The sequence below is a fragment of the Neopelma chrysocephalum genome, unplaced genomic scaffold, assembly GCF_003984885.1.
Source record: "Neopelma chrysocephalum unplaced genomic scaffold, ASM398488v2 Primary Assembly neopelma1_22b, whole genome shotgun sequence".
In the NCBI taxonomy this organism is placed as follows: domain Eukaryota; kingdom Metazoa; phylum Chordata; class Aves; order Passeriformes; family Pipridae; genus Neopelma; species Neopelma chrysocephalum.
In genome coordinates, this window is record NW_020897690.1 from 28,960,216 (window position 1) to 28,984,543 (window position 24,328).

The 24,328-nt window shown below is 37.6% G+C and overlaps 1 protein-coding gene across 2 annotated transcripts in view; it reads left to right on the forward strand.

The window, feature by feature from the left end:
* ZCCHC2 (zinc finger CCHC-type containing 2) overlaps positions 1-22,684 on the forward strand; it is a 42,425-nt gene extending 19,741 nt beyond the window's left edge. The window contains exons 5-14 of one of the 2 annotated variants that reach the window (XM_027682390.1): positions 3,164-3,276; positions 5,273-5,367; positions 7,942-8,025; positions 9,905-9,962; positions 12,559-12,697; positions 14,213-14,277; positions 15,125-15,219; positions 17,780-17,908; positions 18,608-20,116; positions 21,113-22,684. In XM_027682390.1, coding sequence (XP_027538191.1) covers positions 3,164-3,276; positions 5,273-5,367; positions 7,942-8,025; positions 9,905-9,962; positions 12,559-12,697; positions 14,213-14,277; positions 15,125-15,219; positions 17,780-17,908; positions 18,608-20,116; positions 21,113-21,180 — 2,355 coding nt within the window. In that variant the 3' untranslated portion in view covers positions 21,181-22,684. The remainder of the gene's footprint in view (positions 1-3,163; positions 3,277-5,272; positions 5,368-7,941; positions 8,026-9,904; positions 9,963-12,558; positions 12,698-14,212; positions 14,278-15,124; positions 15,220-17,779; positions 17,909-18,607; positions 20,117-21,112) is intronic. The other variant, XM_027682400.1, reaches the window with a different exon arrangement.
* The last annotated feature ends 1,644 nt before the right edge of the window (positions 22,685-24,328 follow it).

The following is a 24,328-nucleotide window of genomic DNA, read 5'->3' on the forward strand; positions in this document are numbered from 1 at the left end:
AGCCTAGGAGAGCTGTGATTTCTGGGATGTAATTACAGAAGCAAAAGCACGCTGGCAGATTTTTGTACTTGTCAATTGTATTACCCATTTAAATCATGTATATTGTGATGGCGCATCTTGAGAGAAGAAGCAACTCTGCAGAAAATTTGGGTAGTTTCCCACGAGGATACTGTCTCATCTGAAATGGCTCTTACAGTTTTAATTGAACTACCATAAAACTACCAGATGAGTTTTTAATACTCCCCACAGAGTTCATGTATAGATACATACTTCTCTGCTTATTCCTGTCCCCCTTAAAATGACCTTTAAGAGCATCATTTGTTATTTTTAATTAGTGAGGCAGAGCCATAAGCATAACAGTTTGTAATTTAACTGTTGTATTCTTCAGTAGAACAAAGACAGGCCTATTCACTATCGCAGGGAGTTAAATTCAAAGAAAATCTATCAACTAGATATGCCCGTGTGTGCTTTAAAAAACCTAAAAGCTCTCTCCATTGTTTTCCCCCCTGCCCCAAGCAGGGAATGCGTTTGTGCGCATAGGCCATGTGCAGACTCCGTCTGCATAATGACCTCCGACTGTATGTTTCATTGCCAGTGTTTAATAGTTTGGGTCCCACCTATTCTGGGAAATTCTATATGTAAACTTTTCTGGGCACTAATGAAAGCTCTGCTTTGGACATATTTTGGTGGCATCTGGTGTTCTTAACTGCAGTGTTAATTACAAGTGGAAAGCCAGTGACTGTACAAAGGTCATTGTCTTGTTCACTGTTTACAAAGCCTGAACATAATGTTGATAATTTAGAAATGAAGCAGTGAGTATTCACAACTGCTTTAATCTAGTTGGAATATCTAGTTCCAAGAGTTCCCAGAGCTTGATTTGTGAGGATTTGAATTAGAGATGGCATGTGTTGTTGCAGATGGGTTATCCTGCAGCATAGGGTACATGCATCTGCTCCTGAAGAGAACCCTGAAAGCAGGACTGTCATACAGGATCCTGTGCAGCTCTGGGATGAGCATTCAGCTGCATGCCTCATGTTCTCCTACCTGTGTAATACAAGCACCAGTGTCTGAAATGGACCTCCTAAACCTACTTGCTGCCAGGGGGAGGAGCCAGAAAAACAGATAGGATCCAGAATGTTGCAGAGCTGTCCTGTTTGACAGGTGTAGCGTGTTCTAAGTGCAGAGTCTAGATATATAGGAGATGGCAGAACAAGAGGAAGACAGTCACAAGTGCTATGAGCTTGCCGAGGTGTTCTGTGTAGAAAGTGCAGAGCTGAAAAATATATTTGGTTTGTGTTGGTTTGATAGCCATAAATATAGAAGAAAGAGAGAATTGTTAAGTAAAGCAGGATAAAACTTACACCTTGCCTTAAAAAACATGAAGTACGAGTGCTGTCCACTTCATATGTACTTGCATTTTGCCTTTTTGTTATTCTTGCTTCCAGTCTGCATGGCATTGTTAAGTAGTATGCTCATTTCCTAGGGACAGAAATGAATGGTCAAAATACTTGATGGGAAATTCCAAAGTTGCTTGTGATAGAAGTAAGATAATTGTAAAAATTGTTTCAGAATAGAAGCATTGGTGGGAATAGTAAGGTAGTAGATGGGATAACTTGGATGCTTTATATTTAAAGAGCACCTTCTCTTAGGTGATAACCATGAAAAGTTCTTTGCATGTAGGAAATTACCCACATATGTGGAGGATTAATAAGCTTGTAAGTAACCAGGCTATCTCATTAGCTGAAGTTAAGCACCTAATCTTGGGTTTGTATAACTGAATCGTTAACTACAGAGGGAATTGCATTCCTCTTAATGAAAGTTTTAAAGAAAAAGAGTTGACAAGTTTCCAGAGACAAATTTACATACAAAACACTAGGGCAGGAGATTTGCTCATTCCCATGCTTCTGCAGGAACTTTTTGGTACCTTTTAATTAGTATTGACTAATTCTTCGGTCAGAGTTCCACAGTGGTGCATATTAAAGCCAAAGGGTCTGTTAAGAACAGCTGCTTTCAGCCCTTCTTTCTGGTTTTATATCTAAGACATTTCAGGTACTATAGCACTGTACTAATCTAATACTAACAGCACTTGTCTGTCTCCATTCCAGAGGTCCCTTTTATTTATGTTACCAGGCAATTATCTACATCAGACACAGCATTCAGTGCAAGGATTAGTTAGTGCTGTGCTGTTGTACCACTTGCAGGATGTAATATCCAGCTGGCGCTCTGGATCAGGTGTATTCCAAATATACAAAAGGAAGGTGCTGCTCTAGTGTAAATTACTTTGTGCTGTTGATCATAACTGGGGCAGGTGTTAACCACATTAGCAATAGCTTTGAATCTTAGTAAAAAAGCATTTTTGCTATGGCAGTTTATCTTTAATTGCCCCAAAATTAAAATACTTTCTTTTCAAAAAATGTAGATGAACAAATTTGATCAGCTTTGATGTACTTAAGTACATTATTTTGGAAGTTGTAAATGTGAAAAAAATTTGTTCTGGGGAATATTTTTCTTTAAAATAGACTTGCTCTTTAGTAGCAAGAATTTTGCCTGCTGAACTAGAACACCAGAAGACCTTTGTAGTACTGGTATTGGAAACAGTTATAATGAATTTTGATAAGGAGTTTCAGTGTTAATAGCAGCTGGACAGGGACTTGCTATTGATTAATCTCTGTATTGCCTGGAGATAGGCAACTATAGACTGGAGTCTGGTGTATTATATATCTGAAACAGTCTCCTTTCTTCTCCTGTTCCTTTAAAATAGTTTTATATAGATAAGCGATGATAGTGAGTACAGTGCATTCAGTCTTCCTTGGTTATTTTTTTCATGTTATTTTCAGACCTAATTTCTGTGTGTGAAGTATTTAAAGAAATTAATCAAAAAAGGCTGTAAACTATTCTGGAAAAGAACATAGTATTGGTAGTTTTCTGATTGTAATTCTTTCAAATAGAGCTTAAAACAGTTTTACGCCTGGATTTGCCATGAGGATTTACAGCAAAGTGTTTCTCCTGCAAAACTAAATGATGTTGATTTGTCGTACCTTTGGTCTGTAAATTATGTTACTCAAACTGGAACAACAGCATTTCTTGTTGATACCAAAAGGTATGTAGACTTATAGTGAACAAAATGTCAACTACTTGTTTTTCATATTAACCTTTTTCTCAGCTCCCAAAGGAACTGTCTTCTGAAGCATTTGACAAGACTATTTTAAGAGCACTAAATCAGGGTTTTCAGAAGAGGGAAGAACGAAGGCATGCTGATCTTGAGCCCATAATCAGGTAAATGTTTTAGCAAATAGCCCGGAATGCATCACCTGGGATGTGATTGAAGTCAAACTACATGACTGCTACGGACAGTGGAAATTCTGCTACCTAAAAACAATTTACAAAGAAAATGGGAACGCAGTGATGAAATAGATACTCTTGACTCTTTTACTCTTTTCTTGAAATGGAGGCTTTAATTAAACTTAGTTGACTTCCTTCTTAGAAGTAATTTTACACTTACAAAAATATTTGTCCTGAGCAGCATTATATAGCAATGATTGGCACTTCTGCAAGGATATTACCTCCATTATACAAGTGTACATTTAGAAATACTAGAAACAGTAACTCGAGTGCATATGTTTTACTTTTATGACAGGATAGAGAATTTAAAAGGAATAAGCAGTAATATATGATAATATAATAATCATCATCATGATACTATAATAAACAGTAATATAGGATAATATAATAAACAGTAATAAATGTATATAAGAAGCATGTATATTAGAAGTGGCTCACACACTTATAAGAAAATAGCCCATACCACACAACCTACTATTTAGTGATGAGAGAGCTTGCTGGGATGTGGGACATGTTGGTCAAATCCTGTAACTCAGAACAGCAATGTGAATTTGAGGATGCCTGCCTGTTCTGTTTGTTTGCTACAGATATCTTGTTATGTTGATCCTTTTCTGTCAGAATTGTTCAGCCTTGTTGGAAACAAATTATTCATCATGTTAGCCACTGCCTCTTGAGTTGGGATACTTGAAGAATCAGGCATTGCTTTTCAAACTCCTACTCATAATGTTCTGTGGGTCCAAACATTTTGTCCTAATGTTTTAGTTAAAGAATATATGGAACCACTCTGTGCCTCAACCTCCCCCTTCCCAATTTTTTTATTTTTTAAAATTTTTATCTGTAGTATTTGTCTGTGATTTTTGGTTTGATTGTCAATCCAAAAACTAAATCTGTGCGAACAGTTTTGGCTAATAAACATAGTGGGTTTAAATCAATAAACCTGTTAAATAGAGGTTGACTGAAGGGAATGTATTGTAATACAGAAAGGTTGCAAAGCCTCACTGCACAGGAATTATGAACCCAAGAGACTCATCTTGAAGATAACCTTTGAACACACCCAACTGTATTATAGTAAGCAACTATAATTACAATTTGCAAGTTATGTTGTGAGTATACAGGAATGCTACATGAATAATCTCAAGCGAATAGCATTACTATATACAAATTCCATTTTCTTTCAGTGTCAGTTTTAGCATAAATATATACTTATTTGGAGGTTTAAATATGTGCCCAGCAGCCAAACATTGCTCTCCCCTGCCCCTCCTCCAAAGAAATAGAACGGGGTAGTACTTCCTGGCAAGTAATAACTGAAACCTTGGTGTGTGGGAGGTGCAAACCATTCATTCTTGGCCTGTTGTCTTATCTGAAGCTAATAGAATTTGTCACTGACCTCTTGGGAACAGACTCGGACCAGTGCAGAGCAATATTGAGAATCCTACCCTTTGCTCTTGAAAATAATTATGAAATTAAATTACTGACATTATAGGTAAATTCAACTTTGTATTTAACCATATAAATGTGTTTTAAGAAAGGGGTGTATTGTTTTGGGAAATTAAATGTGTTCTCAGTTAAAAAAAAAGTTAAAATATAAGATCCAGTGCTTTTGGACTTAGTCCAAACTCCTCTTTGATAAAATGTTATGAGTGGCTATCATGTTTGAATTGGGATGGCTCAAAGCATCTACCTTTTTAAATTAAAACCAAAAAATCATCATACCAATTTCTTGTAGTGGCTGTACTCCAGCCTTACACTAGCACTGAACAGCAAAGATCAGAAGTAGCATTTAACATTGTTTATTCTGAACATACAGTTTGAAATGTTTGGACTTCTTAAGAACTACCTATTTTGCTTTTAAATGGTACTGTAGTAATTTTTTATGTTCTTCTGATGATTCTATTATTTACAGTTTAACAAACTCTCACTTAAATTTCAGGCAGCTATTTTCAAATACATCGCAAGCTTTTCTGCAGAATCAGAGAGTATACAACTTCTTCCAATCAATTTCATCAGAATCTTTGCACACTCACAGTAAGAAATATCCTAATACTGTTTTATATAACAAAAAGTCTTTAAAAAGGTATTCTTGCTGTCATGCCTAATTAGAGTTTTATAATCTTGTATTCATGATGCATTATATTCCACTGGTTGCATTTGAACTCCTGGCCAATGAATAGTTGCTTGAGTAGGTACTCAGACTTTTGACAATTGGAACATACTATGTATCATCAGCTTCTGTTATTTTCTTTCTTTTCCTCTGTACCATTGTGCTATTAAAATAGATAGTTATGAATTGAGTATGTTCAACAGTTTGGCGCTTCTTTTATGATATCTTAAACTTTGGAACAAAAAGCTTGAACTGACCCAAGCTTTTGTTTTCTTTTGTAGATTAAGCATCTGTCTTGATATTTAAACTAAGATTTTTGGGGGGTAAATAACATAGTGCATAAGTGATGGGATGGCCCTAATTTTAGAATGTACAGAATTGTGTTCTGAGCATTTGCATTGCAGAGATTTCTTTGGTGAACTTCTTACCTACTTATGTATTACAAATTGTTTGTGCAACCAAAGCTTGGCTTCTCTCTGTGGATGCCTTAGGATGTGATCTTTGTTTCTGTTGAGTCTTTTATTCTTTCAGTGCATGTAATGCACCATGATAGTTAAGGCATTGACTATGAGGCCGCTGACTCAGAAGTTGCAGAAGATCTTAGTAAGGAATTGAATAAGTTGGAGATTTCAAACAGACTGCTGAAATGTGTTTGGAAAAAAATAGGGGAATGACAGCTGACTTTATTTTGAAATGATGTGTGCGATCTGTCACAAATGTATTCTCTCAATGATGAGATAGAAGCATTATGATTAGGGTGGAAGCTGTAGGGGTTTTTGTGACTTTTGGGCTAGTGCAGGGCAGAAATGATCTGCAGGGTAGGTAGATCAGGAAGGTAAAATAGGTAAATGGCAATTTTGTAGGAAGTCTTACAGGTTGTAAAGGGATCATAAATATGAGATAATTTTTATAATAATAAATAGTAGGGTACATGAAAGTGCATGAGGATTTGTCAGACTGGAGCATATGACAGATAGGATGAGGAACTTCATTGTTTCACAGAGAGGAGGAAAGACTCAAATGGAAGATGATTTAAATTTTCAAATACCAAAGAGTCATAATGTTAAAGAGCACGATCTGTTCTCTTTGACAAGAAAGCACTAGGCTTAACTTGTTATGAGGACCAGGGGCAGGCAAGAACCTGGTGATTACAGACAAGTCCAAAGCAGTGAGGCAGGTCTGAGGTGAAGACAGAAAAAAAAGTCAGTAGGTCAGGGTTAAGAACAGGATCAGCAAGGTACATGGCCAGGCACAGGTGTGCCTGCAGTGCACCCCAGCCAAGAGCCTGAGCTCAAATGCAACTCCCAACACAAAGGGCCCTGACATTGAGTTAGATATTAAGAAAACATTTGGGGAAGAGAATCAGTGGGGTAAATTTAAGCATGAATGACTCATTAGGGGTAGCTTGCACTCCTGTTTCCTGTGGTACAGGCTAATAGAAGCTGTACTAAGACAAAAGTACTCATCCCACCTGTTGCCAAAATCACTTCAATTAAGTGGCTCATGAGGTTTTTTTTTATTGTTGGCCTCTGTGTTTTTCTGGGTTTATTATTTGGGTTTCCTGGAATCCTGCTAGGCAGATCTTTATACCTTAAATAATCGTTGGGATCTCACACTGAATAGTATGTTCAGTAAGTTTAACTATGCCACTGTGGTTCCATTAAGGAGGAAATCAATTAGATCCCTCCTGGTTCATAACATGAGTTGTTTAGACAGTTATTGAGGTTGGAGTAAACTTTTGATTCCAACAGACTTTATTAGAACATAATCTCTGGGGATTTAGTCTCTTCAATGCAGACAATATCCAGAAGGATCTTCCCATCAATGTTTCAAGCTCCTAAGCAACAGCTTTCAGTTACCTGCAGTAACTTGGACCATTTTAAGAGGGAAAGAGTAGACTCCTAGAATTGGATTCATAATTAAACTAAGTCCTTTTTCCGAGCATGGCAGTGGTAATTCTCCAGCAAAACTGTTAATATTGTTTCTTCTTTTTTTTTCATCCCATCTGGCATGAAAAGGCAAAAATTGTGTGTGAAGACTGTGTTAAGGGCACTAGAAGACTTTAGCCCAGACTGTGTGTCTTTTGGCAGGTGAATGATTTAAGGATGGAAGAGTGTAATTTGTTGCAGAAGAATGCTAGTAACTATCATTGGTCTCCTCCCATTTTCTGTTGTAAAACAAAAAAAATCATGAAGCAAAATCTGAAGTGCAGCATAATAGGAATATTTCTAATATTACCACAGTCAAGATGTTTTGAAATTGCACGATAGCTTTAAAATTATTTTGGATACTATTTTCTTCAAAATAAAAGTATCTCTAAAGAGCCTTTACTCTTGGAGATGGCCTGCTTTGAAGCAAGCGATGTTCAAATTATTGCCACACATGAATCAGTAAGTTCAGTCTTCCATTTCCCTAGTTTCCAGTTTAGTGCAAGCATTCAGGAACTGTCCAGTTGTTCAAGATCTATAAAGTTACTACGTGAACTTTATTCTCTGCAGGTAACTTACAACCCTCTTTGAAGACGGTTAAGACACCAGAACACTTCAAGGAGGACAGTTCAGAAGCTTCAAGTCAGGAGGAAGGTAGTTGTGTACTTAAAGGTGGTTCTTTGAGATATTTTACCACACTCAGTTCTGGAAATCAGATACTTGACAGATTTCTTCCTTGATACAAAATGAGAGAATTGAATGAAATCTGCTATGCAAATGAAGAATTTTTGTGTACTTCCAGCAGTTTCCTTAAGAGGTTCCTCTGTAATTCAAGGAGTGGCAGTGTTCATGGACAGCTCGAAGGCAGAAGTTCACAACTGTATTGAACAAGCAGGAAGATATATGTTACAATTTACTTAAGCCAAAATTATTTGTAGCTTTTCACGTCTTTACCTATTTATTTTTCAGTTACCAGGGTTCAGAGTTGAGTGCAGCATTTCAAGAGTTGCAGACTGTTTTGCATTAAATGTGCTGAATTTATTTAGCTTCTAGTTTTACACAGAAAGGATGTTCAGGTTTTCCTCTTCTTATTCTTAACCTATGCTGCTTTAATACTGTGGACTGTTAATAAGTTTGTAGTGAGTATTGATTACAGTCTGAAAGCTGGTGTTTTTCCAGTGCCTCAAAAACAGTTCATATATGGAAGCAGCAGCCTGGTGGCTGGTCAGTAATTTCATTCTGAAAGCAACAGCAAGCCAGCTTTGTGTTGTTTTTAGTAACAAACAAATAAAAGCTCCTGGTAGGTGGAAAAGATGAGAAATGGAACTGATAGGTGAACAAAGACCATGGAACACTTACGCTAGCTTTTACAGAATGACAGCGCTCTTATCCTGTTACACGTTAATAACTAATAAGTTTGCAGTTCATCTTATGTGCAGTCAGTAATCCACATATGCAGTTTGAACAGCTTTTTCTTATGAAAAAAATTATTGCCGTATCCTTCCTCAGAGTTAAGAACACGCCAAGTAAATTTAAAATATATTTGGAAATTGCTCAAATAGTTTTTCACATACTTTCATATACATTAATCTCTTCACGTGGTGAAACTACAAATGCATTTCAGAACACGTTTCGTGCCATTTTAGTGAACTGTTACCAGAAGTTTAAAAATTGTGATTTTTTTTTCCCTTAGATTTTTAAACCATAATTTGGATATACATGTAGCATTGAGAGGAGTCCAGGCAAAATGATACAAGAATACTAAGATCATCACAGCCGGAATTAAGAAAAGTTGCTTTTGTTAAAATCTAACAATTGCCTTAAAGAAAAGGATAAACTGTGTCTCTAAAGTTCTTGATTTTTGTTTCGTAAAATCATAGAATGGTTTGGGTTGGAAGTGACCTTAAAGATCATCTAGTTCCAGCCCACCTGCCACAGGCAGGGAACCTTCCACTAGACCATGTAGCTCAGAGCCCCATCCAGTCTGGCCTTGGAGCAGTATCCATTTTAGTTGGATGTAATTTGTAAAGCTCTACTTGCATAGTGAATTTTGACATTCAGAATGCAATAATTTTGTTTAAGATTTGTCTTCATTTGTTATTCAGAATGTGTGACATAGTTTTGAAAATAATTTCAGCAGTTCAGAAAAAATTACAAAATTTTGTGTTTTTACTGACTCATTCCTGTCTTCTCTCTCCATTCTTTCATACTGAGTGATAGTCAGTCACACATTTAGTCTTTAGGATTAAATATAGAGGTCTGCAAACATTAACAATTGTCATAGTTCCTCTCTTTCTGTTTCATTCTTCTGTGAAATGGAAGGTAAAGAGTCTTGATTATATCATCTGTACGAACTGATCTGTCCTCTATGCAACACCTGTTAATTTCACCACTGTAAATTAAGCCTTACACTGTTTAATGGAGCTATCTTCTGCTATGTGTCTGGTAGTGATGGAAAGACGAATTCATTGGATTGATCTAAAAGAAGAAATGGGAATTGCTATTGAAATTATGCTTTGTTTATTTTTTCTAGATGTAATGCAACACACATCAGTTCACAAGAAACTTAATGGAAAAGGTCCTGTTGCCAAGTAGGTACTAAGATGTAATGTGACCATGCTACATGTCTGAACTTCATTTGTTAGTGCTTTGAGAGTATGTGTCCTAGATTAAACCTTGTTTATGAGGTTTTTGTTTGTTTAGGGTGGGGGGTTCTGGTCTTATTTTTGTTGTTTGTGATGTTGTTATTAACTTAATCTGTATTAAAAAAATTATTCAGATGATCCTATTTCTAAATCTGTAGGTCTAGGTCATTTGGATATCTCTTGTTTCCCCGAATTTTGTGAATCTTCACTATTTGAATTGATGTTTTGATTTGTGTTTATAAGCTGAGTAGCGTAAATCTGTATGGCCTGTGTTTTCCTATGTGCACACATCCCCATGATTGCACTGAAAATTTCCAGTGTTGTGGATTTTAAGCTTAGTAGCTTCAAAGATGACCTTATAGGAGAAGGTAGTCCATTCTTTCCCTTACTTATTAGCAGATGCATGCATACCTTGCTGGTTTATGTCCATTGTAAGTGGAAGCAATTCTTAACCATATTGAAGTAGTTTATATATGCTTTCAGATCTATGAAGTATCTAATGTGAATTCACCCATTAATGTATTTTGACCAGAAACTTTATATATGTTTGCACATAGTTGTGTAGCGCTTCAATTAAATTAAGGGAAAAAAAGATACAAAATTTATTGAGACTTACAGTTTTGTTTTGTTGATTTATCTGTAAAATGTATTTATCTTGTGGTGAAAATTACCTGGAATTGCAATAATTAGAATATAAACATAGCACGAAACAGTGTTGGTTAAGGTCCACAGATCTTTAACAGACAAAATTCTTGTGAACTCACTAATTGGACAACTTAGTAGTTTGTGTCTGTTTTGTTTTTTAACTGTCCTACTTTTGACTTACATTTCTTCAAGAAGAGAGTGTCATCTTGACAAAATGTGTGATTATACTGCTGGTTATACAGCCTACTATGAAGTCGTAAGTGCAGGATCCAAACTTGGTAGCATATAGTTACTGGTATAGAAATTGTTTTAGTCATTGTATAATGAAGTACACTAAAGCTGACTGTAGTTTAGGATCTATCTTTCAGGTAGGAAAGCAAGGGACAGACCTTTTTACAAAGTTGTATGAAAGAAACGCCTTTAGCTTGCTATTATTTTGTTTGTTTAAGAGGGGAAAATGGGTTACTACTTTACTGTTAAAGGTCTGTTACTCCTCTCTTGTTCCTGTGTCTGTCTTCTTAAAATCTGTGCCTACTGCTTATGGGTGCTAAAGAAATGGCACAGAATGAAGCTCTTCTGTTTTCAATATGCATAAAACTGTCTAGAGTCAGGAGCAGTTAATCTCAAATAGCATTGGTACATTTGCGTATGTCTACCTTTGTTTTCTTTCAGTATTGCAGCCTTGCTCTTGAAAAGTCCAAAACTTTACTGGTAGGAATGAGATCAGACATACTAAATAAGTATACAGAGTATCACAGCTTCCATGAAATGACTGCAGATTTGGCAGTGAAATCACTTACCTCCATGTGGTGGAATTTCTAAAGTGACCTGGCTTACATCTTTTCAATCAGGGGCTTATGTCTGTCTTTTAGGACCTTCTTGGGTTCTTGCCATTTTTTTTTTATATTCTATTGTACATCTTGTAAGTAATTTGAACACTTATTTACAGAGGTCTTTGGTAAGTAACTACTGGAATTTCAGCGTGTCTTGTACTTTCAAGTAAGCTGGATTTCTGCCATCATGGGGACTGAGTAGCATTTCATATTGCAGTAACCTTGATTAAGCAGCTTGCCAACAGCCTTGAATTAAAAGGCACTTTCAATTACCAACATAAGTGTTTTGATAAGAATTTAAAAGTGTTAACTCTTTCTCTTTTTTTTTTTATCCTGCCAGCAGTAGGGCATGATTTTATATGAGACCTGAAAAGTTTATACATCCATGTGCCCTACTGACTGTCAGAACCCTGACTGTTTTTACAGCAGTTTTTGTTGACCAGTGGTGGCAGACCTAGTTAAATATTGCTTCTGACTGGCTGCTGTAGAGTGAAGCTTCAGTGGAAGGCATTATAAAGTCCAAAGTAAATGCCAAATGCAACTCCCCTTTCCCAGCACTACTCAAAACTACCAATCCTGAAGGTAAAAATATAAAGCAAGATGACTATTTTGAAATTCAAACAAACACAGCTGCAGTGTGATCTGTAGGTAACTGTGCACTCCTTTTCTTAAATATCTCATGAATTCTGAATAGGGATTACAAAGTAATTCCACCTTTATCATTAACGATAAGGAAGAAAGAAAATGAATTCAAAGTACATTTCTATCTGGAAAATTTACCCACGTCCTTGTGTGTAGAAATATCCTAGGAAACTCTTGTCTCAATTACTGTTCTCTACAAATTCTGTTGTTCTGAATTTTGCATCAAATTATAGTAGACAAATGAAAAAGGAACTCCAGTTATGTTCAGATCTTAGTATAACTTCAGAGCACAAGAATTCTTGTAATTTAAATTGCTTGAAAATTCCAAGGGTTTTCTAATGCAAAAATGTGTATGTTGGTAAGAAAAACCTGCAAGTTTGTTCGCATCAGCATAACTTGGGTTTGTTTTTTTTTCTTTTCAGCAGCACTAGCAGTGCAAAATGTTCTTCACTGGATAGCCTTAACATACAGCACTCGGAGCAAAATGGGGTAATGGACTGGAGAAGGAAAAGCTGTATTGTCCAGCAGCACCCAGAGCACTGTACAAATCTACTTGACCAGGTATGTTGCTATTTTTCATTCAAAGCCATATTCTGAGACACTTGAGAAGACTGTCCACTACACATGATGAGATTTAGCTTTAAAAGATGAAGAGCCCTGCTAAAATTGTATAAATAAGTGTTGAAGTTCAAGTTGCTACTGACTTACCTTGATTAGAAAACTCCTCATAATTACTTTCCACTGTCTCAGAAAGTTGCGTATTTTGTTTATGAATTAAATAAAACTTCGCAGTAGGATACAAGTAGTCAGAAAAGTCTAATGTTAATTTCTAATCAGGCACTTTCCTATTACTGTAGTATTGTCATCAGAGAGGATTTCAGAACACCTGGGCAATTTCTGTTATTGCCAGGAACAAACTAGAAACTAATAACTAAATTGTATTAATTCTACAGGAGGTACAACAGGTTAAATGTTTTCTTTCTATCTTACCTGCATTATTTAGGTAACTCAAGTATTAATCTTTGAAAAAAGTTAATAACATATACACTTTTTTGTGAGATTTGTGTCTCTTCAGTGCTCAATCTCATTGTGAATATAGTTGAGAAGAATATTTATAAATAATCTACTGGAATTGGGGGAAGGAGGGTTGCTCACAGCTTATATCTGAAAAACCTTGAATGTTAGGATTGCTTAATGTTACTCTTATACTACATGCAGAATTTGGCTATTGATTGTTATGTGAGGAATAGCAAGCCAAACAAAAATAGTTTCCTTATTTCACAAAGCAGGGTAATGAATTGAGATTTGCTTCTAAAGATGAAATGGTAGGCTGCATCAAAGCCTGAAATACTGAAAGCCTGAGGCAAGAAAAAAGTTAATATACTAAAGCAGAGGAAAAGCTCTTTTCTTTTTTAAGGAAGTCCAAATACAACGATTTGGACATATTATTTCAGAGTTTTTGCAAGTTTTACTCCTTTGTCAAATATGAGTTATTACTAATAGCTAGTAATAGCATACTTGAAGAATTGTGTAGATGCTATGTTTTTTCTTATGTGCTTTTAGGTTGTATTCTAGAGTTTACTAGCTTAAACCTCCAGTTTAAGGCTAGATACCTGCTTGTCACTATGTAGAAATAATTTGTCACAAGTGCTTCCCACCCCCAGCTATCAAATAATTCCATTTACATCAATAAATTTTGTAGCTCCTTAAGCCTGGTGATTAGCCTTTTAAGCAGGTATGTGATGAAACACATTTGGTTTTATCCTCAAGAGGAAAGACACCATGCAAACAATAATTTGATTGATACCTTTGCCAAATATGAGTTATTACTAACAGCTAGTAGTAATTCTAAAGTAGCGATTTACTGAGTGTTTTGCTGATAATGGCATGAACACAAGACAAGATGCATTATTTTAGAGGCCCAGATGCACTGAACAAGTACCTGTTTGGATGGTTATAGCACTTTTGAGCGCACTAGTCTTGGACTCACGGACCTATTGGCCTAGAAGGGTTTGTTGTCGGCTTTCATAGTACAAATTCTATTGTTTGACTGACATCTTTGTATTTTCTGTCTAGCATACAGTGGAAAAACGAAGTCTGTCTGCAGTAAGCAAGAAGAAGGGAAAGCCACAGCTGGAAAAGTAGGTTTCCAATGTGACTGGTAATCCAGAAACAGAGTATAATGCATTAACTCTGATAAAGAGAGTCTACAATCAATTACATGCTTTCTTTTGCTGTTGTGGAACAAGAGCTGGCGTAGTGTGAGACCAGGCTACCAGGCTACATAAAAATCTTTATTTTCTGTGAAGAAGTAACTTGAAAAAGAGAATGTAAATGAATGCATTCGTTTCTCAAAATATCCCTTATCATTTAGCAAAAAGATGAAGGAGTGGAAGTATGCTGTTAAACAATACTTAGTTGCCTTTTTGTGTTTATATTTATTTGAAAGTTAAAAGGTGTAAAAGTGTCCAAAATACGCTGAAAATCAAATAAGGATTGACAGCAGCATTTAACATTATGCAGTGGGTGGTAACTGGCTGAAATGTTTTATTGAAGATAATTTGCACATCAGAGGGCTTCAGAACTTCCTATGGGCTACACAACCTTGCACTGTGAGATGTGAAAGTGCTTCCACCCTAATACTCTGCCTTACTTCAGAGTTTGTGCCATTTTGTTACTCTATAGACAGATACTTTTATGCTAGACTGGTGTACGGCATCAGCTGCACCATTTCCTTTTTTGTGTGGTTTCTTATTTAGATCTTTATTCATAGTGTTTAATAACACTGCTTGCAGCTTTGTTCCTGGTATATTGCACCAGCAGCCTTTACTTATTCGTTTGTTATTTAAATTTCATGTTATATCTATTAAATACACATTTCTGGCATGGAGTCCACTGCTTTTGTTTACGGACACATTATGTGTTCATTGATGGGAGGTTATTTGTGTCCATGCATTTGCAAAAAACTAATGAAAATTATTTACACAGGGAGAAAGCAAAGAAAACCGAGTGCCGATTGAATAACAGGAGCAATGGAGTTCGAGTTGCGGCATCACAGCACATCCGTACTGGGACAGCAAAAGGTAAGATGTTTTTTCCCCAAGCTGTTTGTGAGAAACAGAATTTCAGCTTTGCTGATTTATTCAAAGTTCCTCTGTAAAGGGGAAATCACAAGTCTGAAATCTGTTTTGGTGAAAGTCAGCATGTTGGTAGTCTAGTTTGTGCTTTGACTTGCTGTATAGAACATTAGACTCAGTCATGTGTATGCAGTTGCATAGGGTGTGTCTCTTTTCATGCGTAGGTGGTAAAATCTCCATGAGCTGGTTTATGTGGTGTAGTAGTTGCAGAAACAGTTACTATTGGGCTACTTCTGTATGGAATTTAGCAGACTAGAGTGTGTGGAGCCCCAGTATATTGTCATTAGTGTTCTCTTTGCAGCCTACTAATTTCTTCATCTGTTGTGGAGTGGCCCACGAGGAACCTTTATAAAAACCTCTGGTGCAAACTGTTGATGAACTGTAGTGTGTAAACCAAGTGACTACTGAGCTACAACACAGAACTGTGTATGCTGCCCTAACAGGGTTTTCAGGTTTGGGTAATCCAACAAAATGTAGTGTCTAGGCCTAAACTTGTGTACATCAGTCAGTTGTAAGACAAAGTTATATTTGTGTTCCTTTAGTTAATCGAGTCACCAAGCTTTATTACAAATTTCTGAAGGTCTACCCATTGACTTTGCCTTCTTGATATTTTCTAAGTTCACAGAATCAATTGCAGCCTTGCCTTTCTTATACGTAGTTTACATGACAGAAGGTTGACAAAGAGTTTGCCTTTTCCTACACCACCTGATTGGCATAAGTGTTGAAAGGATTCTTAAAAGTGCCTTGTCTCTCTGTTGCTTCCACTTGTGGTACAATCTGGATTAAGCTTTCATTCTTTCTTCTCTCTGCTTGTTACATTTGAGAGTTCCAGGTGGATCCCATTCGGAATTACTGATGTGTTTTTTGGGCAAGTGTTTTTACCTTCTACAAACAGTATTTGACTAAAACTTTAAGAATTCAGTTCACAAACTTAGCAAAACCAGAACAATTTTGCAAACCTATAATTAAGGGATGTACAAGCAGAAAACATATTCTACAGCAGAACTGTGCTGCGTACACTTCTGATTGATTACTGGTTTTGTAGTCAGGCACTAAGCTTTTATGAACTGACAATAACTTTAGGAGGTGGTGTAAGTTTGGGTGACATAGTGCAAAGTTAAATAGGGAATGTTTTGCCGTAGTTGTGTTTGCTAACTACCCACCAATCTACAGGTGTGAGACTGCCTGGCTGATCGCTGTTGGCTGGTTCAAGAAGCAGCTGTAACCCACAGAGGCTAGAAGCCATTATGTTGTGCTCAGAGATGGGTTTTCTACCTGTATATAAACGTTAAAATGTCTTTTGAGATACTTATTGGAGACATAGTCTAACGAAAAAAAATCACGTTGCAGTCTGAATCTCTGCCTGGTTTTATATATCCAGGCTTGATTTGAAATGCCCTATTTTGAGTCCATAACTCTTAACTGCATCATGTTTTCTTCCATTTTTCATCCCTATTTTTAGCTTTTCTGAGGCACGGGTTAGTTACACTGGTAACTTTTAAGACTTAATACTTCGTGACTAGCACTTTAGACTCTGGTTTTCAGTGATTGGAAGTTGACACTGGGGATCCAGATTATATTAGATATTCAGAGCACTTTTTAAAATAATTTAACCAATTACGGGTTTAATCCAGGAAATTATTTCAAGAATTGAAACATTAAGGCAGCTTTTTGATGACCCATCCCAACCTGTTAAACTTGCAGGAGCAATAAAAAATTTTTTTAAATACTATTTTATTTATAAATTATTATTATAATTAATAAAATAAGTAATAGTGTTCTAATTTTTGTGCTGGAATTTTGCCAATCAATGTTTTGTGTTTTGGGGTTTCTTTGAAGCTAGTGTCTGGCACGGATTCTGAGAGAGGGTGAATTTGTCATTCTTCTTCCCCTCTGAGGCTGAACTTGAAAGCCAAACCATGATAGCTACCGACTCTGAAAGCTAGTTTGCAGCAAATGAATGTCCCATGATCCATTCAGAAATCAGAAAACAATTTAACACTTTTTCAGTTCACCTCTCTGTCTTTAAACAGGATTTGTTGATAGGGTTTGCTTAAAGCCTGTTCTAGAAGAGTGAATTGTAAAATGGTGTATTGTTTTGATGTTGCCTGCTGAGTTAGCTTTCTGCCTGTGCTGGTAGGACCGAGGAGTATTGCAGCTCTTTGAATGGAAATGTTTGATCGCTACCATTCAGAGGAAATTATTGTTGTGGTGCAATCTGGTATAAGCATCACAGAAATCATTAAGGGTCATCATTCTTTTCACTGCTTTGCATAAATATCAATTTTCAGTATCACCTTCTGTAACACCAGGGATTCAGTCATCACAAATTCAAGGACAAGACCAGTCCTGAATGCTGGGGGTGGAAATGCTATGAATACAGGGGACAGATGCCATTAAGTAGGAACAGGCAAAAATCTGAACTAGTGTGAAATATGGGCAAACCAAAATAACCTCGCTTCCATACATCGAGATTAAAAATAAAAATGACAACTTTTATTTTTAGATCTGAATCTGGACGCTGGATCTGGTCATGACACTTGTGGAGAAACATCATCTGAAAGTTACAGTTCTCCTTCTAGTCCACGACATGATGGGAGGGAAAGCTTTGATAGTGAAGAAGAAAAAGACAGAGGTTGTATTTATGGAAAGTGTGCATAAATGCCTTTATTCCTAGACTAATCTCTTTCTTGTATTAATTTTAATTAGTTTTTTAGTTTTATTATCTCCTTTTTTTTTCTGAACTAGCCAGAGAATACATTTTGCTTTGTGGGTTTCGTGACTGGATGATTTGACAGCTTCTAGCAAATAGCAGGGCTGTTTTAATACCACTGAGTTTTAGGTTACTACACGTATGTAGTAATTTTTTGACCTCAACGGTATAGCTCTCTTGAGAAATTTCCACAGTACAGGAATGTGAAAAACATTGGCATGAAAGGGACTGGTTTTATATCAAATTATGTGTGTTATGTCTGAGAGCTCCCTCTTTTTGTACTGATAGTTTGCCACTCCTTCCAAATTTGGGTAAGCTGTGGTAATGTCTTTCTAGGCAGATGCAAATTCGTAACTTGATCTGTGTTCTATTCTTCACATTTGCAGATATACACAAGTCAAAGACACAGTAGCTAGTTAGGTGGATATAGGCAAGTGATGGAGATGGACCTAGCTTAATTTGGATGACTGAAAAGAATCTCAAAGTTGTTACAGTTCGGGAAGACTTAACTATCGCTCCTGTCATCAAACTTACTAGGTTTTATATGGGTAAATGAGACCAGGGCATGATTCTCTATTGCTTGAGATTCATTCTGACTGACAGATGCTTTTGTACCCATAGATACAGACAGCAATTCTGAGGACTCTGGGAATCAAAATACAACCAGGTTTACAGGCTACAGTGCTGTCAGTTCATCAAATATGAACAAATCATCTGCTCAGATCTCTTCAGTGAGTAATGAAAATGGGAGCCTTTCAGAAGATCCTTTGAATGCAAAGTTTCAACATATTTCCTTCATGCCTGCCTTACACTGTGTGATGCACAGCGCTGCCCAAAAGCCGGAAGCAGTTGTCCCACCACCCATATCTGCAGATGGTAAAACGATGGGAATGCTCGTTACCACGCCTGTCGCTGTCTCGCCAGTGAGAGAGTCTGCGAATTCCCCGCCTGGTGGAATGGGCCCAGTCACCTCCAGTGAACCTGAGAAACGTCTTGAGCTGATGGCTTCCCCTTTGCCAGTCCCATCCACTTTCCTTCCACATTCTGTCCAGCCTGGTAGCCCTGCTTTGCATTTGGCAATACACAGATTGAAAATGCCCTCTCCACAGGGATCATCGGAGAGTTGCACAGTTAATGGACCACAGCAGCCGACAGGAAACTTAAGTATTGGATCACCAAATACTGCCTTTATCCCAGTCCACAATCCAGGTAGTTTCCCAGGATCCCCAGTTCCTACTACAGATCCCATCACAAAACCTGCATCCCAGGTGGTAGGACTGAATCAAATGGTGCCTCACATTGAGGGAAACCCAGGAGCAATCCCTCAGCCTACCAATCTAAAGGTAGTTCTTCCAGCAGCTGGTCTCTCCACAGCAGCACCGCCGCCTCCACCAGCTTCGTACGCTTTGCCAGGCAGTCCTCATGCTACCAGTGTATTGCCCAACCAGAATACAAACGTGCTAAACACTGGAGCAACTTCCTCACCACCTCAGTCCGCTGGCTTAGGTGTTGGTCAGGTCCAGTCCACTGTTCCTCCTGCAATACCAACACACACGCCAGGCCCTGCCCCCAGCCCGAGCCCCGCTCTAACACACAGCACTGCGCAGAGTGACAGCACATCCTACATAAACGCTGTTGGGAATAATAACACTAACGGGACAATGTTACCTCCGCAGCAGTTGGGATCTGGTCCTTGTGGTTCTTGTGGACGTAGGTGTAGCTGTGGGACCAATGGCAGCCTTCAGATTAATAGCTATTTTTATCATAACCCACTTCATGGACAAGTCTACAGAGTTCCATCTTTCTTCCCTCTGCCATCACTTTGCAATGGCAGCTACCTCAATCAAGCACATCAAAGCAATGGAACACAACTTCCGTTCTTCCTGCCTCAGTCTCCATATGCAAACGGGCTTATGCATGACCCAGTGATGGGGAGCCAAGCCAACTATGGTATGCAGCAGATGGCAGGATTTTCGAGGTTCTATCCTGTATATCCAGCACCTAACGTAGTTGCCAACACAAATGGGTCAGGACCCAAGAAGAATGGGAATGTTTCATGTTACAATTGTGGTGTAAGTGGACACTATGCGCAGGACTGTAAGCAGTCATCCATGGAGGCCAGTCAACAAGGTAATCATGATAACTCCCAGCGGACTTGCTTTTGAGTTTAGCAGTTTCTCTTTACCTTTCTGAATGTGCTGGTTTTGGTCTTGCAGAAAGGTGTGCGTGCGTGTGTATGTTTTGTGTAAATGGTTGTGCACTAGTGACCTGCTCTAAAACTGCAAAGTATCTTGTCTCTGCCTGAAAATCTTGTAGAACAGTGCAAGGGAACAGGGTTCACAGCGTGAAGTTGAAAATGGGTATGAATTGAAGCTGGAAAGTCAAATGATACCAGTCCTTAATTGTCCTTCTTTTTTCACTGGTTTGGTTTTGACATTATGTCGAGACTTGCATGTTGTTTCAGTTTTTCCATTCGCATTCAGTGGGGGGTTTTTTGAGAGAATTCATTGGCAAAAAGTGAAAGATATCAATTGCTGTCTATGATATGACCTTGGATTTCTAAAACTTGTGAGAATTTAAAGAAAAAACAATAGACTGGCCATTTCATAATCTAACTAAGGCTTACCTTTGCACAATCAGCTATCCTTCTGTGTCCCATCATGCAATACATTTAACTTTTCAGACAAGTTGCAGCAAAAAGGCAGAAAGCAATTGAAACTAAAAATCAAAGGAATGGCTTTAATTTCTCTCTCCGTCCAGAAGAATGGGGGAAAATGCAGCGTTTGCATTGAACATAAGCTATTTTTGGTTCTTGTACTTGTGCCCATTCTGACTTCACTTGTTTGATTGGACTGGAACAGGAAAGATGAACCTTGATGGGGGTCATCTTTTCTTTGCATTTTTCCAGTAAAGCTCAAGTCCTATATCTATGCTCTATATCTTTTTTAAATTTACAATTCTAGCAAGCAGATGAAAGAAAACAGGGTAAAGTCTAAGGACCTACTTTAAAAGGACTGGAGGATGATAGTGCCTTTTGAAGAGCATGTCCATTTTGATACCTTGTAGTGGTTTTGTAATCCATTTTAATTGTGAGCAGTGACTTAGTAGTTCTCTTTCCTGTTTTAGGCACTTACAGACTGAGATACGCACCTCCCCCTCCCCCTTCCAATGATACCTTGGATTCTGCAGACTGAAACAAGTAAACATTGCCTACTTAAACTGAAGCTTGGGAAACTGGGGGAAGGTGTATGTGGGAGGGAGGGGCTGGTCTTGTGTTTTGGGACATTCCCGGTTTTATATTCTTTTGGAATTTTTAATTGCTTTTGCACCTCTGTTCCGTACAAAAGAAGAAAACTGAGTCCCTGGTCTCCTCCTGGTTCTACAAAAGGCTTGCATAATGCATGTAATTCAAACACACAGCCAAACAATCAGACAGAGCATTCAAACCATGCTTTTGCACTGAAGACTTGAGACATGTGCAATGTTTACTGCAGTTTTTAAAAAAAAAAATTCCTCTGACCTCTGACATCACTGGTGGAGCAGCCATATGGTGAAAGAAGAAACTTGGTCGTGTTCCCCACCACAATCTTCTTCCCTCCCTCCCTGTTCTCCTTTATGCTGCTGTTTTCTTTTCTTTCCCTGGTTGTCCACGTGGATTCGTTGGACTTGCATGAGTGTTTAGCAGTTCATACAGACCCTGCCCATACTCTAAATTTAATGCTCATGAATTGAGGGGAGATGTTCAAACGTCCTATTAGCAGAGTCCAAAGGAAAACACAATACCGTATGTGTACTATATCTGATAATAATTCATATACGCAGCTCTCAAGAGGCCCAAATAAATGAAAATACATAGAGCAGGAAGGGGCTGAAACTGTGTGGACTGGAACAGATTGAGAAAAATGAACGAGCTTAAATTGACAGATTTTTCTTCCCTTGTAGCTTTTTAGCCTGTATGTTCAGCAACAAAGGTGAAAAAAATGGTATGAATGTTGTACTCAGTGTGTTTGCATTTGTAATGAAAGTTGACAGCATTTTTTCCTTTTTTAAAGCTATTCTACATCGTGTCAACACAGAATGAACATTACTTGATTGATTATTTTTTTCCTAAACTGTTACAGTGTTGCATTGTACTTAGAATGTAAATGTTTTATTTCAAACTGAACAAAAGCTATGGTTTTCTACAAAATAGTCAGGTATTAGTATTAGAACCTGTCTACCAAATAGCAAAGTCACTATTTTATAACAATTTACCACTATGCGTAATTACGGTATAATGTGAAAGACTGAAATGAGTGTTAAGATGGTATTAAACATGTCAGTATCATGAGTAAGTTTAATGCTGCTGTATTTTTTATTTTATTTTTAAAAGCCAATATATGTACTAAATTGCTTCCAGGTAATATTTGATTTCCTAAAGTGCACTGAGGTTATCTGGAAGACGAGTGTGTTTTTTGACTGCTGCATTCAACACCGATGAACAACTACCACTGTATATCCATAGGGTTTGGCATTCCTCACAGTTCATGGCAGAAATGTTTTTTCTTAAAATCAGACCCAGTGTCCGGTAGAGGGATGAAATAAAAATCAGTCTTTGGTTCAGCCGTCTAATAAATTGCTAAACAAAAAACTTGAAGAAAAAAAAAAGCTTGATTACTACATTTCTTCATAGGTAGCATTTATATTTATAGCACCAGTGTACATTTTGAAACTTTTTTCTTGGAGGGGGGGAATGGGGAGGGAGGTAGATGAAAGCTTTAATTTAAAAAAAAAAAGTTTAAGTAGTAAATGAAAATTATTTTGATTAAAATTTTTATTTGATCTGGGTATTTTTGGACCACTTGAAATGAATGAACTGCGTTTGAGTTTAAGTGAGGGTGTTAAACCACCAATGGACTTGTATTGTGAATTACCTGCCAGTTGTACTTTATGGAACTTATTTTATGATTTAAAATACTGTACTGTAAATAGGAGGTATGTTACCTTCTCTTTATTTGTATGTTTACCATATACTTTGATATTTGAAATGTACTGGAAAGGTCACTTATATTTCTAGAAGAGATTGGATTTTATGCAACCTTTTTCCTTGAATTAACAGCAATAAAAAAAAAGAAAAAAAGTACCTGTGTGCATGTACTGTCCTTTATCACTGAGAATGATGAGTCACTGCCACTGTGTATAGGGATGGGATCATGGAATGTTTTGGCAAAGGTACCGTTTTGGTTGAAATCTGTCACTTTTGAGACGAAGCTGAGAGTATTTGACTTAAACTGAGGTCAGTCTTGTGTCTGAAGTCATGATACTGTATCTTGATTTAAACTTCTTTAAGATACATACATCTCTTGGGAGAGAGAGGTTGACCTTGTGTAATGGACCCAGGACTTGGACCTCAGCTCTTTCAGAACAGTTAAGCCTATCTTAATGTGATGGCTCCTGGATTTGGGCTAAAACCCAAATATGCTTTTTTTTTTTTTGACTACCGTGCAGATAGTGTGTGGGCTAGTCATGTAATAACTGGAAAGTGAGATCTTTCTCCTATTTCTAAAATAGACAGTGTTTCTAATTCCTACTGCTTAGCTGTGGCTTATCTATGGAGCTGAGGACCGCAGACTATCTGGGATCTTTATCTCAGCTTACTCCCTAGAACAAACTACTTCTTGAGAAACCAACTAAGGTGATGAGGAGGCTCTTTTCTTCAGGCAACTCCCATAATAATGGTGGGGTGTTGAGCCCAGGTGTCACGGATACCATCACACAGCTTCCATTGCTGCAAGTGCCTCGTGTCCTGTCCCTGGACACAAGGGAGTGCAAACACATCTCCAAGGAGTTTGTAAATTATCATATTACTCTGAAAGTACAGTGTGCTACCTACAGTGCCACCTTGAGTTGCTGATACTTTCATTTGCCTCTGTGCTGCAAACAGCCCTGACTTTGACAGATCCTGGTTGCATTTATCAATTCAAAAGTGTAAAAATACATACCCTCTGGCACAGCAAACAGTATGAAACGCCTCATTCTTCTGAGACTTGTTTTGCTGGCAGCACTTGTACCTGGCTGTCCTCTCTGGTTGCACCACCACTGTCTGTGCAGTCAGGTGTAACTACAGCTGCAGTTCAAGACAGAGATTCTCTCTCCTGCTGAGTGATTTGGAAGCTGCTGAATGCCCTAAAGGTAAATGTGAAAATCCCACTAGTTGGTTGGCCTGAGCAGCTATCCAAGCTGATCAGGAATGACTCGTGAGTACTGCACTGCTCCTGGTTTGCAGTGGTGCTGCAGATTGTACAAACCTATTGTTTGTACAAACCATTTGATTCCTAAAGCTGGAAGAAAAAATTAATAATG